The following is an 18574-nucleotide window of genomic DNA, read 5'->3' on the forward strand; positions in this document are numbered from 1 at the left end:
TAATTCATTTGCATTGTTCTCCCCACTGTATATAGTATGTAAAAGCTGGAAGTAGAAGCCTAAGTGTTGTTGTCCATTAGTTAACTCCAATTAGGGGAGGGGTGGTAGGGTTAGAAAAAAATAATAAAGGAAAAATATATATATATAAATATATGGGGGACTGGAAATGATGCAGACAATTACATTGATAGAACCCACAATCTATCTGCAATATTAAAGTTGATCCACCCCCTAAACATTTTTTACATTGAAAATTACTAAAATAACTCACTTCCAGAGTGCTTTGAGAGGCACAAATGCCTATTTAGAGCTTTGATTTGACTGTGTTCATTGGGAACGTCCATTCACAACCCAGCCTTCTCATAACTTGCCGGAGCTCGGAAGTGGTTTGTTTCACAAGTCAACGGGAGGTTGGTGGAGCATCTGGTAAGCAGCTGAAGGTGGTTTATAACTCCAGTAGTATCATTAACCATGGTGTCTCTTTAATTTCCTCCCAGGAGAGGGGAAGCCACTGTCTGACTTACCCGTCTCAGGCTTGGAGTATTCCAGACAAAGGATCTCAGAGTCGTGTGCCTGAACGTTCAGAATCTCCTCCATGCTCACCAGCTCATGGATCCTGCAACAGCAATTAGAATAGGATAGTACTTTATTAGTCCTTAACACAACAAACACTACTTTTTTGGGAGGACCACATATGGTTTACAGCACAGCTGAGTCTCTCTACACGGACACCACAGGGCCGCAGTAGAATGCAGAGTAGACCGCCATCATTTACTTTTGTGTGATATTCTAATTTACAACAAGTAGCCTTGGTGTTCACCGGGTCATTCGTGATCTAGCCATGGTGCATCCATCCATCCAGTTACAGTTGAAGTCGGAAGTTTACATACACTCAGGTTGGAGTCATTAAAACTTATTTTTCAACCACCCCACACATTTCTTGTTAAAGAACTATAGTTTTGGCAAGTCGGTTAGGACATCTACTTTGTGCATGACACAAGTAATTTTTCCAACAATTGTTCACAGACAGATTATTTCACTTATAATTCACTGTATCACAATTCCAGTGGGACAGAAGTTTACTGTGCCTTTAAACAGCTTGGAAAATTTCAGAAAATGATGTCATGGCTTTAGAAGCTTTTGATAGGCTAATTGACATGATTTTAGTCAATTGGAGGTGTACCCGGTGGATGTATTTCAAGGCCTACCTTCAAACTCAGTGCCTCTTTGCTTGACATCATGGGAAAGTCAAAAGAAATCAGCCAAGACCTCAGAAAAAAAATTGTAGACCTCCACAAGTCTGGTTCATCCTTGGGAGCAATTTCCAAGCGCCTGAAGGTACCACATTCATCTGTACAAACAATAGTACGCAAGTATAAACACCATGGGACCACGCAGCTGTCATACCACTCAGGAAGGAGACGCGTTCTGTCTCCTAGAGATGAATGTACTTTGGTGCGAAAAGTGCAAATCAATCCCAGAACAACAGTCAAGGACCTTTGGAAGATGCTGGAGGAAACAGGTACAAAAGTATCTATATCCACAGTAAAACGAGTCCTATATCGACATAACCTGAAAGAATGCTCAGCAAGAAAGAAGTGACTGCTCCAAAAACGCCATAAAAAAGCCAGACTAGGGTTTGCAACTGCACATGGGGACAAAGATCGTACTTTTTGGAGAAATGTCCTCTGGTCTGATGAAACAAAAATAGAACTGTTTGGCCATAATGACCATCGTTATGTTTGGAGGAAAAAGGGGGAGGCTTGCAAGCCGAAGAACACCATTCCAACCGTGAAGCACGGGGGTGGCAGCATCATGTTGTGAGGGTGCTTTGCTGCAGAAGGGACTGGTGCACCTCACAAAATAGATGACATCATGAGGCAGGAAAATTATGTGGATATATTGAAGCAACATCTCAAGACATCAGTCAGGAAGTTAAAGCTTGGTCGCAATTGGGTCTTTCAAATGGACAATGACACCAAGCATACTTCCAAAGGACAACAAAGACAAGGTATTGGAGTGGCCATCACAAAGCCCTGACCTCAATCCCATAGACAATTTGTTGGCAGAACTGAAAAAGCGTGTGTGAGCAAGGAGGCCTACAACCCTGGCTCAGTTACACCAGCTCTGTCTGGAGGAATGGGCCAAAATTCACCCAACTTATTGTGGGAAGATTGTGGAACGCTACCCGAAACGTTTGACCCAAGTTAAACAATTTAAAGGCAATGCTACCAAATACTGAGTGTATGTAAACTTCTGACCCACTGGGAATGTGATGAGAGAAATAAAAGCTGAAAGAAATAATTCTCTCTACTATTATTTTGGCATTTCACATTCTTAAAATAAAGTGGTGATCCTAACTGACATAAGACAGGGAATTTTTACTTGAATTAAATGTCAGAAAGTGAAAAACTGAGTTGAAATGTATTTGGCTAAGGTGTATGTAAACTTCCGACTTCAACTGTATGTGGAAAGATGCAGTCAGGGGCAGGGCTGCTGCTGAATGGACTCTAACCTCCTCTAATCCCAATTTAACAAACCCGGTGATTGGGAGTCAGACAGGGCAGTGCACAATTGACCCAGCATCAACCGGGTTAGGGTTTGGCTGGGGTAGGACGTCATTGTAAATAAGAATTTGTTCGTAACTGACTTGCCTAGTTAAATAAAGGTTAAATTAATTAATTTTAAAAACACAGCTCTGAGAACACACACACTCCCAGGAGTCTAATTAAGTGAATTGAATTAGGACAAAGATGCTGATGCCTGAAGGGTAGAGATTAAAAACAAGGCTCCCTCTAGGAAGGCATGGAGAGGTACTGTACCTCAGGGTTTTCCCTGGATGAAGGTCTACTACCCCAAACATTGATTGCTTAATTAAACAAGATCCAATCAATTGTTTGTAGAGTAATCAAGACTACCAATGTACTAGAGTTTCTCGTTCTACTATAGTTTTTTCCATAGACTTGGAACTGCAGGTGTGCGAACAAACACTATTTTTCTCCAACAGTACCTCAAGGTGCCGGTGCGGTCGCCCGACGCCAGGTGCTGCCCGTCGGGGCTCACACACATGGTCCTGAAGCCCGTCCTGGTCTCTGAGGTCTGGGGGTCGGCCTTCTCTCCGTTCCCCGAGTTGAGGCACTCTGTGTCCAGCAGGCCGGCCGTGTTGTTGTCCATGTAGATGATCTTCTGGAGGTCCTGGAGAGACAGAGAGAGAGAGAAGTGGAGGGACGGGTTATTAGCTGAGAAAACCATACACTGTAGATTCACCGTCAATCGATCTCTGTCAGGTGGTTGTGTGTGCTGCGGAGTCAGTGTCCCCCTCTCAAGGCATAACTCCGGATTCATAGGTTCCTCTCCTCCTTGAGTAGAACAACTATCTATAACTCAAATCAGCAGCCATTCGTGTTGAGATCAGGAGTTATTTAGCTCGACGGGAGTGTGTGAGACACACGTTGCAGGCAGCTGAGGAGGGCGGGGGTTACGGTTAAAGGAGGGGGAGATGGTGAGCTAGCAGGAGTTACAGGGTGTGTTGAAAGACAGACGTACGTTGCTGATGACGTTGCGGCTGAGGGTGGTGCTGTGACCGTCAGTGTTCCAGAGCCGGATGGTGTTGTCTGAGGAGCAGCTGAGGAAGGAGCCTGGAGGCAGACAGGGCTGCTCACCATCACTTACCCTGTCCGGGTACACCTGTCCAGGTACACAGAACATGGAACATTAGTAGACGTGACGTCTAGAAGAGATGATGTAAACATTCACACAGATACATTTTGGATACGCCTAAATATAAAATGTACAGAGGACACGGAAACCGTTCTAAACTAGTGTACGCACATTCCAGCTGCGGGGTTGAAAAATGTCACTACAGAAAAAGATACCCGCAGGCCGTTGAATCCTCTGCTGCACCCAACAACATAAACGAGAGCATCATTCAACAGTGTGCACTGGTATCTTGTTTCCTTTCTACATGTAAAATAACCCTCTGTATACAAGGAGTAAGGAGTGATACGATACACATACACTCAGCAAGGTTTCAGAATGCCGCGACGAAGGCTTTGTAACGCAACATAATCATCCAGGCCTCCCCTCCCTGGCCTTACCTCGACGCTCCACACGGAAGCCGAGTGGTAGAGGGCGGAATAGACCTTGCCCACTTTGCGGAGGTCTCGTACGTCCCACACGTACAGGCTGTGGTCGTTGTAGACACAGGACAGCCAGCGGCTCGCAGGGTCATATGAGACAGCCACCGTGTCAGGGTACCGGGCGTCCATCTTGTGGCTGAAGAGGTGGCTGTAGGGAGAGAGGGAGGGAGGGGAGAGTTGATATGTAATAGCACTGTTACACTGTAATAAAAAAAAGTAGACATTGAATTTCTAAAGCACTTTTCCAGAACCCAGAGATAATTTACCGTTAAAGTACAAGATACTCAAAGTCACCCAATACAAGGGTTATGGAAAAAACCAACTTTAATGGTAATTTAATGGTTGTGTTTTTAGGCAGTTTATCAGCTGTGCTTTTGACCAGAACATGATGTGCATACTGGGAGAGGTCTGGCCACTTTACGGTGTGTCCCACAGAAAATTCTATAAACAGTAGCAAGCTGGCCTTGATGGCAGGCTTCACTTAATAGTAGCTTTGCATGAGCATGCAGTTAATCATGGGTGGTAGGTAGCCTCGTGGTTAGAGCGTTGCGCCAGAAGGTTGCTGGATCGAATCCCCGAGCTGACTAGGTAAAAATCTGTCGTTCTGCCACTGAGCAAGGCAGTTAACCCACTGTTCTCCGGGCGCCGAAGACGTGGATGTCGATTAAGGCAGCTCCCCGCACCTCTCTGATTCAGAGGGGTTGGGTTAAAAGGCGGAAGATACATTTCAGTTGAATACATTCAGTTGGACAACTGACTACGTATCCCCCTTTCCTTTTCCTTTCCTTCCACTGGTGGGCTTTTTCACGTCCCACACAAATATGCAACCGTACAGACATGATTAGTCAGCTAATCTGTTGGAACATCTGGGGCCTATCGTCAGTGCGTCAGTCGAACAGGGAAATTAACCAGCAGAATTACAGAGTCAGCATCTCAGCACTCAGTCCATATTTATGAGGAGAAGAGAACTAACTCGCAGAGGAATCTCTGTTTGTCTTTCTGAAGGCATCAACGACAAAATATATATTTCAAAAGAACTTGAGGGGGACACAGGATAGGAACACAATCTGGTATTTAACTCCAGCTGGGCCCACGTGCATCCTGCATGAAAAGTAATAACAAAAAGGAAATCATTCAAGGGTATTTTGTGTGGTTGGTTTATTTTTGTATTTGCATTGGTATGTAGAGTATGATGCTGTATGAGAAGCAGATACCACACAACCCACACCGCTCTGCTAACCAACTGGACTGCTCCCACTTCCCACAGTCACACAGAAACTATTTAGCCACTGGACACTTTATTCACGATCAGGGCATCATGTAAAAGTAATTTTATTGACATTTAAATTGCTTGACTTTTTTTTTTAATAGTGTTCATTTTTCTTAACATATAACCTTGCAGACACGAAAACCTCTTTACGTTGTTTATAATATCAACGTTTCGGTCTGAGACCTTTTTCCTAGACACTCACCTTTACCTCTCTGGCTCTGACTGACACTCACCTAGCCTCCACCACGGTGGCGATGTCTGTGCCCAGGCAGTGTGGCCGTGGCAGGGTACAGATGAAGTGCAGGTTGACAGGGCTGAAGACCCTCACGGTGCCGTCTGCACAGCCACAGAAGATCAGCTCCTCCGTCACAGACAGAGACGTGGCCTGAGTTGTCTGGGGAGCAGAGGAGAGGAAGGTGGGTTAGAGAGGACATACTGTACAAACATATACACAACATTGCTTCCCCTACTATTGTACAGAGTATACGGGACTGGCCACCACGTCTGGCTGTTTTCCCCTCTGCATAAAAGAGTTTCAATTAAAAAAAACATTTGTTGTGTTGAATTACGGAGTCGGATTTTAAAGAGGCTCTGCATGTTGATTTATAAGGGCCTTTCAAGCACCACCTTGAAAATACTCTAGGGGAAACACTGACGGTCTGCTGCACAACATAGGCTTATAGGTCTTCAGGGAAACAAACTTGCACAGACAGCAGAAAGAACTAAAGTGCTGTCTGTCTACCTATTGAAGACCATTGTCAGTGAAGCGTCAGAGAACCCACGTCTAGGGACTAGAAGTCAGCACCACAGACTTGTTATTCTGTGTAAAGACTGATTGCTGATATCGGCTCATTTCACTTGCCAATATTACCGGCTTTACTGTCTCTAGGCCCCTGGGCAAACAATATGAAAACATCTCTCAAGTAATTTAATTCAGGCAGAAGAAGTGGCTTCACTAGAAAAGCAATATTGTGCAAAGTTAACCGCAGAAGCAGGATGCCAGGAACAGAATGATATCCAATATATTTCCCTGTGGTAAAGCTGAAAGATGCAAGGTATCCAGAAACCACAAATGCTTGCGTGCAGCATAATGAGATGTAGGCCTACAGCTTCTAAACAACAACACGCGATATCATTTTCCAATTCACCAGTATGATGCTTAGAATAATGTATAACAGCGATTCAGCCAGCCATGGTGCCCAGACTGGACACATATTTAGCTCCAAGTCCAACAACAGTCATTTACTCAATCTTTTACACATTCCCCCATTGGGCTTGGGTTGCCAAAGCATGCTGTGCTTTCCCTACAATCAAAGCATGACAGTGAAGCAACCATCTTAGCAGGGGAGAAACCAAAATATATGAAAGTGACAGCATCAAGTGGCCTCTGGGGAAGAGGAGTGTATGGGGACAGTCCAGTCTCCTGCCTTCTACAGCATGTCAGATATGCAGTTCATGGGAGGGGATGAAAGCCAAATGTCCCAGTTTGATGTAGTGGTTGTGGTCACTTGTTACAGGCTAAAGCACCTCATGTTTTGAAGTCTTTAAAAATCCCCACCAGTAGCTTCGCAATGAGAATGTTAAGAATGTCAACTAATCAATTGAAACAATAGGCGTTTTCTTGATGAGCAGCGCGAGTGGAGGTGCCAGGATGGAATGTGATGGTGTCGCAGAGGTTGATGAGCTCTGAATCAGACAGAGCAAGCATTGTCCAGTCCTCTTCACTCCCTCGCTCTCTTTTCTCTCATTCCCTTTTCTCTCCCCCGCTTTCATTTCCATTCTTCTCTCCCTTGCCACCCACCCACCCCACCGTAGCTCTGACCCACTTCAGCCCTGTTAGCACGAAGGTGCCAGGCCAAGCATTGCCAATCAGGTAGGGATCGCTCTCTGGTAGAGTGGGTTCCAATAATGTGGTACAAGTTCAGGCAAAGGTTGTTGAGACCTCAAAGTCTGCATCCAAAATGGCACCCTATTCCCTTTATAGTCTTCTATTTTTGACCAGGTTCCTTTAATCTCTGGTCAAAAGTAGTGCACTATATACAGTGGCAAGTAAAAGTATGTGAACCCTTTGGAATTACCTGGATATCTGCATAAATTTGATCTGATCTTCATCTAAGTCACAACAATAGACAAACATAGTGTGCTTAAACTAATAACACACAAATTATTGTATTTTTTTGTCTATATTGAATACATCATTTAAACATTCACAGTGTAGGTTGGAAAAAGTATGTGAACCCCTAGGCTAATGACTTCTCCAAAAGCTAATTGGAATCAGGAGACAACTAACCTGGAGTCGAATCAATGAGACGAGATTGGAGATGTTGGTTAGAGCTGCACTGCCCCATAAAAAAACACTCACAGAATTTGGCTTTGCTATTCACAAGACGCGTTGCCTGATGTGAATCATGCCTCGAACAAAAGAGATCTCAGAAGACCTAAGATTAGGAATTACTGCCTTGCATAAAGCTGGAAAGGGTTTCAAAGGTGTATGCCTTATGATTAACGAGACATGGTGTGATCATAACAACATACAGGAACTCAAGTCCTTCTGTTCACCTGATTTAGAATTCCTCACAATCAAATGTCGACCGCATTATCTACCAAGGGAATTCTCTTCGATTATAATCACAGACGTATATATTCCCCCCCAAGCAGACACATCGATGGCCCTGAACAAACTTTATCTGACTCTATGTAAACTGGAAACCACACACCCTGAGGCTGCATTCATCATAGCTGGGGATTTTAACAAGGCTAATCTGAAAACAAAACTCCCTAAATTCTATCAGCATATCGATTGTGCTACCAGGGCTGGTAAAACCTTGGATCATTGTTATACTAACTTCCGCGACGCATATAAGGTCCTCCCCCGCCCTCCTTTCGGAAAAGCTGACCACGACTCCATTTTGTTGTTTCCAGCCTACAAACAGAAACTAAAACAGCAAGCTCCCGCGCTCAGGTCTGTTCAACGCTGGTTCGACCAATCTGATTCCACGCTTCAAGACTGCTTCGATCACGTGGATTGGGATATGTTCCACATTGCGTCCAACAACAACATTGACAAATATGCTGATTCGGTGAGCGAGTTCATTAGAAAGTGCATTGACGATGTCGTACCCACAGCAACGATTAAAACATTCCCAAACCAGAAACCGTGGATTGATGGCAGCATTCGCGTGAAACTGAGAGCGCGAACCACTGCTTTTAACCAGGGCAAGGTGAACGGAAACATGACCGAATACAAACAGTGTAGCTATTCCCTCCGCAAGGCAATCAAACAAGCTAAGTGCCAGTATAGAGACAAAGTAGAGTCGCAATTCAACAGCTCAGACACAAGAGGTATATGGCAGGGTCTACAGTCAATCACGGATTACAAAAAGAAAACCAGCCCCGTCGCAGACCAGGATGTCTTGCTCCCAGACAGACTAAATAACTTTTTTTGCTCGCTTTGAGGACAATACAGTGCCACTGACACGGCCCGCTACCAAAACCTGCGGGCTCTCCTTCACTGCAGCCGAGGTGAGTAAAACATTTAAACGTGTTAACCCTCGCAAGGCTGCAGGCCCAGACGGCATTCCCAGCCGTGTCCTCAGAGCATGTGCAGACCAGCTGGCTGGTGTGTTTAAGAACATATTCAATCAATCCTTATCCCAGTCTGCTGTTCCCACATGCTTCAAGAGGGCCACCATTGTTCCTGTTCCCAAGAAAGCTAAGGTAACTGAGCTAAACGACTACCGCCCTGTAGCACTCACTTCCGTCATCATGAAGTGCTTTGAGAGACTAGTCAAGGACCATATCACCTCCACCCTACCTGACACCCTAGACCCACTCCAATTTGCTTACCGACCCAAAAGGTCCACAGACGACACAATCACAACCACACTGCACACTGCCCTAACCCATCTGGACAAGAGGAATACCTATGTGAGAATGCTGTTCATCGACTACAGCTCAGCATTTAACACCATAGTACCCTCCAAACTCGTCATCAAGCTCGAGACCCTGGGTCTCGACCCCGCCCTGGGCAACTGGGTCCTGGACTTCCTGACGGGCCGCCCCCAGGTGGAGAGGGTAGGTAACAACATCTCCACCCCGCTGAACCTCAACACTGGGGCCCCACAAGGGTGCGTTCTGAGCCCTCTCCTGTACTCCCTGTTCACCCACGATTGCTTGGCCATGCACGCCTCCAACTCAATCATCAAGTTTGCGGACGACACTACAGTGGTAGGCTTGATTACCAACAATGACGAGACGGCCTACAGGGAGGAGGTGAGGGCCCTCGGAGTGTGGTGTCAGGAAAATAACCTCACACTCAACGTCAACAAAACAAAGGAGATGATTGTGGACTTCAGGAAACAGCAGAGGGAGCACCCCCCTATCCACATCGACGGGAGAGTAGTGGAGAAGGTGAAAAGTTTTAAGTTCCTCGGTGTACACATCACGGACAAACTGAATTGGTCCACCCACACAGACAGTGTTGTGAAGAAGGCGCAGCAGTGCCTCTTCAACCTCAGGAGGCTGAAGAAATTCGGCTTGTCACCAAAAGCACTCACAAACTTCTACAGAGGCACAATCGAGAGCATCCTGTCGGGCTGTATCACCGCCTGGTACGGCAACTACTCCGCCCACAACCGTAAGGCTCTCCAGAGGGTAGTGAGGTCAGCACAACGCATCACCGGGGGCAAACTACCTGCCCTCCAGGACACCTACACCACCCGATGTCACAGGAAGGCCATAAAGATCATCAAGCACAACAACCACCCGAGCCACTGCCTGTTCACCCCGCTATCATCCAGAAGGCGAGGTCAGTACAGGTGCATCAAAGCAGGGACCGAGAGACTGAAAAACACCACCACTACCATTTAGTGTCGGCTGCCAACATACTGACTCAACTCCAGCCACTTTAATAATGGGAATTGATGGAAATTATGTAAAAATGTACCACTAGCCACTTTAAACAATGCCACTTAATATAATGTTTACATACCCTACATTACTCATCTCATATGTATATGTATATACTGTACTCTATATCATCTACTGCATCTTGCCATCTTTATGTAATACATGTATCACTAGCCACTTTAAACTATGCCACTTTATGTTTACATACCCTACATTACTCATCTCATATGTATATACTGTACTCTATACCATCTACTGCATCTTGCCTATGCCGTTCTGTACCATCACTCATTCATATATCTTTATGTACATATTCTTTATCCCTTTACACTTGTGTGTATAAGGTAGTAGTTCTGGAATTGTTAGGTTAGATTACTTGTTGGTTATTACTGCATTGTCGGAACTAGAAGCACAAGCATTTCACTACAATTGCATTAACATCTGCTAACCATGTGTATGTGACAAATAACATTTGATTTGATTTGAAGGTATCTCTAAAAGTCAGTCCACGGTAAAACAAATTGTTTATGACCAATTTATGCAGAAATCCAGGTAATTCTAAAGGGTTCATATACTTTTTCTTCCCACTGTAAAGAATAGGGTGCCATTTGGGGACGCATACTAAGGCCCCTCCATCAAAGTACTGCATGAATTCTGACGACCAGATGAAAATACTGTACAAGCTGACAGTTTGACCTGATAATTCATTTTTCTATGTGCAGTACATAGCTAAAACCGAAACAGAGTATAATCCCACAAGTCCTCATGACCTTCTCAGGCCCTCAGGATATGAAACCAGGAAACCAAGAGGTTAGCACTAGCAATGATGTGAGAAGTATCTATCGAAGGCCTGGGGGGAAAACATTGTTTTGTTCTCACACCAACACCAAACTGAGGTGACCGGTGATGCTGAAATCAACTCTACCTCAGGTTTTAATGTGAATAAAGGCTAGCCGATATCCAAGAGTGATGCTAACGATGACATACATTTTCTCACATGAAAACCTGGGGGAAAATGTATGTTAATGCTGAAGGCAACTTTACCCCAGGTTTTAAATGTGAGTAAACAGGTATACTTATCTAAGGCCTGGGGGGAAAATCAATGAGTTCATAGAGATATAATGTGTGTTCTATTTATTTCTGTGGATAAGTTCATATGTCATATTGTTTCCACACCAACGCCATAAACCCTCTATACTTTGTTCTGGAGTGTATGTATAATCATGTGGACACAAGGTGATGGAAACTTTGAGTGAGGACAATGGATGGCCAACATCTGATGTGTGAGCAGAGGGGACATTGAGAATGACGACGACCACTAGGGTCAAGTCAAACACACACACAGCCAATAGGGAGGACAGGTGGGTATGATAGAACGCAGTGCTCTGAGAAAGCCTCCAATGGGATGCTCGGGAGGTATCGGAGGAGGGCGGGGCACAACTTTCAGCTGATGTGACATGGAAGTGACAACTGCTGCAGCACAGATAAGAGACAGACTTACTGTGATGATGTCATTTTTCTGGACAGTGTAAGAGAAGAAGCAAAAGCAGAACAAGACTAATATTAGACAGCAGCACGGAGGGGCAAATTAACACTCCTACAGGACAACACCCCCTACACGAGTTGTCTGTCTATTATTGACTTTTAAGAAGGGGCTGAAAGCAGTCTATAGTATGACACAGTCGGTGGCTACATATTACATCTAGAATTAGAATACAGTAGCCAGTCAAGTGGCTTGAAAGTTTGAAACAAGTAGATCGAAAAGGGGTTATTTTCTAAGCTGGTTATGCAGCAGAAGCTGTGATAAGTCACCAGCTCTTTCTCTGCCAACGTTTACACATAATCGGTTCTGTAGTGATACGCCATTCATTCACACGGTTTTAGACGAAACGATTCATAGTGTTTACTCTCCGCCTGTGGACACAGCCAGGCAGCTTAAGTTTCAGTGGAACCGGAAAGTAGCCTATTGCCTAAATTTGTCCAATAAACTGGAAAGGTGAGCAACACCACACATCTGTAGGGAACTCGAAAATGTCATTGAATTCAGGGTTTCCTTTCCATTTTATATGCCTTTTTAACCTGGCAGCCAAATACTTTTGAGTCAAGGAGACCAATTCTTGATTCTATGAATGACTCCTCATTTCCGTTTTTGGTTGCAAAATGTTTTGTTACGTTGTGCCTTTACTGAACGTGACCCAGAGTTTAAAGTAACTCACCCTTAGCTCCACCCATTTGTCCAGCAGGCGTTTGTCATTGAACTCGCAGAGCAGGCCCGAGGAAGTGATGCAGAAGGTGCTGCCGGCTTTACGACCCTTCCCACATGCCACGTCAGAGAAGAAGTTGTTCCTCAACTCCCCCAGGAGCCCTGAGCGACCCAGCAGAGGAACTGTGGCGTTCACCTAGCAGACACAGGGAGGGAGAGAGGGAGGGAGGAATTATTTCAAAGCCCTTGCTATGGGGTCTGACAGACCTAGTCCATCAGTTTGGTATATTAACCTAAACCCATCAATAGTGAAGAGGCGACTCCGGGATGCTGGCCTTCTAGCCAGAGTTGCAAAGAAAAAGCCATTTCTCTGACTGGCCAATAAAAAGAAAAGATTAAGATGGGCAAAAAAACACAGACACTGAACAGAGGAAGATTGGAAAAAAGTGTATTGGACAGACAAATCTAAGTTTGAGGTATTCGGATCACAAAGAAGAACATTTGTGAGATGCAGAAAAAATAAAAAGATCCTGGAGGAGTGCTTGACGCCATCTGTCAAGCATGGTGGAGGCAATGTGATGGTCTGGGGGTGCTTTGGTGGTGGTAAAGTGGGAGATTTGTACAGGGTAAAAGGGATCTTGAAGAAGGAAGGCTACCACTCCATTTTGCAACACCATGCCATACCCTATGGACGGCGCTTAATTGGAGCCAATTTCCTCCTACAACAGGACAATGACCCAAAGCACAGCTCCAAACTATGCAAGAACTATTTAGGGAAGAAGCAGTCAGCTGGTATTCTGTCTATAATGGAGTGCCCAGCACAGTCACCGGATCTCAACCCTATTGAGCTGTTGTGGGAGCAGCTTGACCGTACGGTACGTAAGAAGTGCCCATCATGCCAATCCAACTTGTGGGAGGTGCTTCAGGAAGCATGGGGTGAAATCTCTTCAGATTACCTCAACAAATTGACAACTAGAATGCCAAAGGTCTGCAAGGCTGTAATTGCAGAAAATTGAGGATTCTTTGACGAAAGCAAAGTTTGAAGGACACAATTATTATTTCAGTTAAAAATCATTATTTATAACCTTGTCAACATCTTGACTATATTTCCTATTCATTTTGCAACTCATTTCATGTATGTTTTCATGGAAAACAAGGACATTTCAAAGTGACCCCAAACTGTTGAACGGTAGAGTAGGACATTTAGATTGGGCATCAACATGGCTATTTGACATCTGACGTCTGTCATTATCCTAATAGTTTACTGAAGAGAAGAGTTTCCAAAACTGGTCCTTGTGACCTCCAACAATTCCACATAAAGTGTTTGTTAAATTCCAACAAAATCACACCTAATTAGGGTGGCAGGTAGAATCTAATTTCTTCTTAAGTTAGTTCGTTATTATCTCATTCGTTCATTAACTCAAGAGTTATTATTGATCCGTTATGGATTAAGTCATGCTGTTGTTGGTGTGACTGACTGTAAATACCTTGGAGGATTTGGTGTGATCCAGGTACCAGAACTTGACATGCCTGTTCCCTGCTGTGACAAAGTAGGAGCTGTCGTCTGAGAAGGACACGGCCGTCACTTTACTGGAGACTTTGTTGGCTGCCACCACAATGTTTTTCTGAGACGGAGAAAAAAATTGCACAGAACAAGGACTGTAGATCGACATTAGATAAATACTTTATTTTCCTCAAAGAAGAGAGGAAAGGTGTTCAGTATAAAACATTGAACAGCAGTTTTAAAACTGCACCACCTGGCTATATGCATATTAATGTATTTGGAGAGTCGTCGTCGATGGCCTATTCTTCCAAACGAGTAATGGGCCTAAGTAGCTAATATATATTTTTTCTCATCCAAAATGTATTAATTCCAATGGAGACATTTGAAAACCTAATAAGACCCAATGAAGATCTAATAAGGGAGTAGCTCGCTACCTTCCAGGCCCAGACATTGACGATCATGTCGTGCTGGTATCCCACGCTGACGATGTACTTGCTGTTAGGACTGAAGGCCACGCAGGAGATGCCGTACTTATGTTCCTGTAGCTCGGCCACCTGGGTCCGCTCTGCAACGTCCCACACCCGCACGGCAGGCATGTGCCCACTCTGGAAGGGGAGAGAGGGAGGAGGAAAGGAAGAAATAGGGATGAATGAAAGAAAGAATGATAAATCATGCACAAAAATATTCTACTTCTTTTCACTCTAGTCTACTCCATGTGTCACACCCACACATGTTCACCTCATCTTCATTTATTTCCCGTTTATTTATCCAGGCAAATGGATTAAGAACTCATTCTTATAATGACGACCTGACAGGTTTGTATCCACAAGGTGATGTAGCCTCAGTCCGAATCTCTGGATCATGCGGATGATGTCTGAGGACAGAAGTCTCTAGTCTCCACTAAGCTTTTCAATGTACCCTGTAACTGCGTCCCAATCTGGTAATGATTTGTCTTATGCAACTCAAGGATAGAACAGAAGATCGAGTGGACGGAATTTAAAGAGGACAGGCGAGGGAGGCTTAAGCCTGGATATGCATTCTAATGCATCTCTAGTACTGTCTTCCCCTCTGTAGGCAGAGGCTCTGTCTGAATCATTCTTATACTGGGTATGGAAATAGTTATTGTATTAGCGCCATGAAAAAGCATATAGATTTCAGATACAGGTATTTGTAGTGTTTGTTGGTACCTTTAAACAGGTCAACATTCAGAAGGGCAAGGGCAAGGCAAGATGGATTACCAGAACGTGTACTCCGAGCATGCGCTGACCAACTGGCAAGTGTCTTCACTGACATTTTCAACCTGTCCCTGACCGAGTCTGTAATACCAACATGTTTCAATCGGACCACCATAGTCCCTGTGCCCAAGAACACCAATGTAACCTGCCTAAATGCTTATCAACTCGTAGCACTCACGTCTGTAGCCATGAAGTGCATTGAAAGGCTGGTCATGGCTCACATCAACACCATTATCCCAGAAACCCTAGACCCACTCCAATTTGCATACCACCCCAACAGATCCACAGATGATGCAATCTCTAATGCACTCCCCACTCCCCATTCCCACCACGACAAAAGGAACACCTACGTGAGAATGCTATTCATTGACTACAGCTCAGTGTTCAACACCATAGTGCCCTCAAAGCTCATCACTAAGCTAAGGACCCTGGGACTAAACACCTCCCTCTGCAACTGGATCCTGGACTTCCTGACAGCTCTTCACTGATGAGTCGCGGTTTTGTCTCACCAGGGGTCATGGTCGGATTCGCATTTAACGTCGAAGGAATGAGCGTTACGCCGAGGCCTGTACTCTGGAGTGGGATTGATTTGGAGGTGGAGGGTCCGTCATGGTCTGGGGCGGTGTGTCACAGCATCGTCGTTCTGTGCGTGATTTCCTGCAAGAATGGCAGTGTTCTGCCATGGCCAGCAAAGAGCCCGGATCTCAATACCATTGAGCACGTCTGGGACCTGTTGGATCGCTAGGGACATTTCCCCCAGAAAATTCCAGGAACTTGCAGGTGCCTTGGTGTAAGAGTGGGGTAACATCTCACAGCAAGAACTGGCAAATCTGGTGCAGTCCATGAGGAGGAGATGCACTGCAGCACTTAATGCAGCTGGTGGCCACACCAGATAATGACTGTTACTTTGATTTAGACCCTTCCTTTGTTCAGGGACACATTATTCCATTTCTGTTAGTCACATGTCTGTGGAACTTGTTCGGTTTATGTCTTAGTTGTTGATTCTTGTTTTGTGCATACAAATATTTACACATGTTAAGTTTGCTGAAAATAAACGCAGTTGACAGTGAGAGAACGTTTCTTATTTGACTGAGTTTATTACCTCAATTACCTTGACTAACACGTTGACTCTGTACCGGTACACCCTGTATATAGCCTCGCAACTGTTATTTTATTGTTGCTCTTTAATTATTTTTTATTTAGATATTTTTTACTTCAGTTTATTTTTGTAAATACTTTCTTAACACTTTTTTTTTTAAACTGCATTGTTGGTTAAGGGGTTGTAAGTAAGCATTTCACTGTTGTATTTGGCGCATGTGACAATTATTATATATTTTTTATGAAATAAATATCATAGACTACAGTAGCAGCTAGGTAGAGTAAACCCATGGTTAGGGATGTTGGACAAAAGGAATTTGCTTTTGGTGCACTTCTTTAGAAAATAACACAATCAGGACAGCTGATGACGTCTAGCTCTTTTAAAGACAGAACAGAAGCAGACTGTGTGGACAGGGGGACCTCCCTTTGAGTACATACATAGGGCAGCAGCAGCAGCTTGCAGCATGGTCAGCTAGCTACACCACAGAGGACAGACAGACAGGGTGAGCACCAGCACGCACCCTTCTGCTACATCCCTGGAAGTCTCCCTCTCTCCGTCTGTCTCTTCCCCCCCTTCTCTCCTTCCTCCCTATCTCTCTCCTTCAGACAGCCAACAGAGTCCGTCTGCCACCCTGCCCCCTCCTGCTGCCATGGCAACCCTGCAGCAGCACTTTCACACACACTTGTCTGGCTAATAAGCTCCTAGTAGATGGGAGAGGATTAGACTAGCACGCACGAACGAACGCGAGCGCATGCACACACAGACACACACAGGTGCAGTATACAACAATCTGTGGGTATGTTTTGTAGCATTCACAGCTATAGAAACACTCCTTTGTAGATGATGTGGCACAGACAGAGTTCCATTCATGAACTCTGGGGTTGTACACTGGTATGGTAGCTTTGCCACGCACTGGCAGTGGAGCGGGAAACAGTCAGCTCTTTTCGAGACAGTTGCAGTCCATTTTATCACATCATGCAAAAACACAATGAGAAGACACTCACCTCTCCTGTGACCACATACTTGCCATCAGGGGAAAATGACAGAGTGGTGATGGTTTTCCTGTGAAGAAGAGAGACGGGAGGGAGGAGAGGAAACATTTTATTACTGTTGAAGAGAAGTATGAATGCCTCCTGGTCTCAAGGGGGTTTTCCTCTTGGGATGTACTCTATGACAATGGCATACTTATACTCACCACAATCGATACATCAATCTGATGATTATTATTATCATACACTAGAGTAGAGCTCAGAGCCAGGCTCCTTCACTTCTAACGTTCTGTAGTGGTTGGCTCAATGGCCTCTGACTGGGAGTCGATTCGCTGGTTAAAAGGTTCGATTTCAGGGTGTTTTTTTCAACTGTTGAAGCGGTTATCCAGTCCAGTACTCGTACACAGAGATATTGTCTACATCTCAAATGGCACCCTATTCCCTATGTAGTGCAGTACTCTTTTTAAAGAAATAGTGCACTATATAGGGATTAGCAGTGGTGTAAAGTACTTAAGTAAAAATACTTTAAAGTACTACTTAAGTCGTTTTTGGGGGTATCTGTACTTTACTTTACTATTAATACTTCTGACAACTTTTACTTTTAATTCACTACATTCCTAAAGAAAATGATGTACTTTTTACTCCATCCATTTTCCCTGACACCCAAAAGTACTCGTTACATATTGAATGCTTAGCAGGACAGGAAAATGGTCCATTCACACACTTATCAAGAGAACATCCCTGGTCATCCCTACTGCCTCTGATCTGGCGGACTCACTAAACACACTTTCTTTGTTTGTAAATGATGTCTGAGTCTGTTGGAGTGTCCCCCGGGCTATCTGTAAATGTAAAAAACAAGAAAATCGTGCTGTCTGGTTTGCTTAATATAAGGAATTTGAAATTATTTATTCTTTTGATACTTAAGTATATTTCAGCAATTACATTTACTTTTGATACTTAAGTATATTTAAAACCAAATACTTTTAGACTTTTACTCAAGTAGTATTTTACTGGGTGAATTTCACTTTTACTTGAGTCATTTTATATTAAAGGTATCTTTACTTTTACTAAAGTATGACAATTGGGTACTTTTTCCACCACTGGGGAATAGGGTGCGATTTGTGACGCTCAATTTTTTCCTTAGCTAAACTGTCCTAAAAACGTTTGAGGCCTAGCCAAGCAGCTTTTATCTTATCAAATGCTGTACTAAGCAAATGCACACATGGC

General features: G+C 44.3%; 1 protein-coding gene across 3 annotated transcripts in view; it reads right to left on the bottom strand.

Annotated features, from left to right (window-relative positions):
- Nucleotides 1–18574, bottom strand: part of mapkbp1 (mitogen-activated protein kinase binding protein 1) — a 76224-nt gene that overhangs the window by 26500 nt on the left and 31150 nt on the right. For 2 of the 3 annotated variants that reach the window (XM_055863919.1, XM_055863918.1), the window contains exons 4-13: nt 17363–17420; nt 14459–14629; nt 14008–14145; nt 12534–12716; nt 11819–11836; nt 5643–5803; nt 4098–4287; nt 3547–3687; nt 3011–3195; nt 525–616 (exon numbers count right to left, since the gene is read on the bottom strand). In XM_055863919.1, coding sequence (XP_055719894.1) covers nt 525–616; nt 3011–3195; nt 3547–3687; nt 4098–4287; nt 5643–5803; nt 11819–11836; nt 12534–12716; nt 14008–14145; nt 14459–14629; nt 17363–17420 — 1337 coding nt within the window. The remainder of the gene's footprint in view (nt 1–524; nt 617–3010; nt 3196–3546; nt 3688–4097; nt 4288–5642; nt 5804–11818; nt 11837–12533; nt 12717–14007; nt 14146–14458; nt 14630–17362; nt 17421–18574) is intronic. The other variant, XM_055863920.1, reaches the window with a different exon arrangement.

This window comes from Salvelinus fontinalis, chromosome 15 (genome assembly GCF_029448725.1).
Source record: "Salvelinus fontinalis isolate EN_2023a chromosome 15, ASM2944872v1, whole genome shotgun sequence".
In the NCBI taxonomy this organism is placed as follows: Eukaryota; Metazoa; Chordata; class Actinopteri; order Salmoniformes; family Salmonidae; genus Salvelinus; species Salvelinus fontinalis.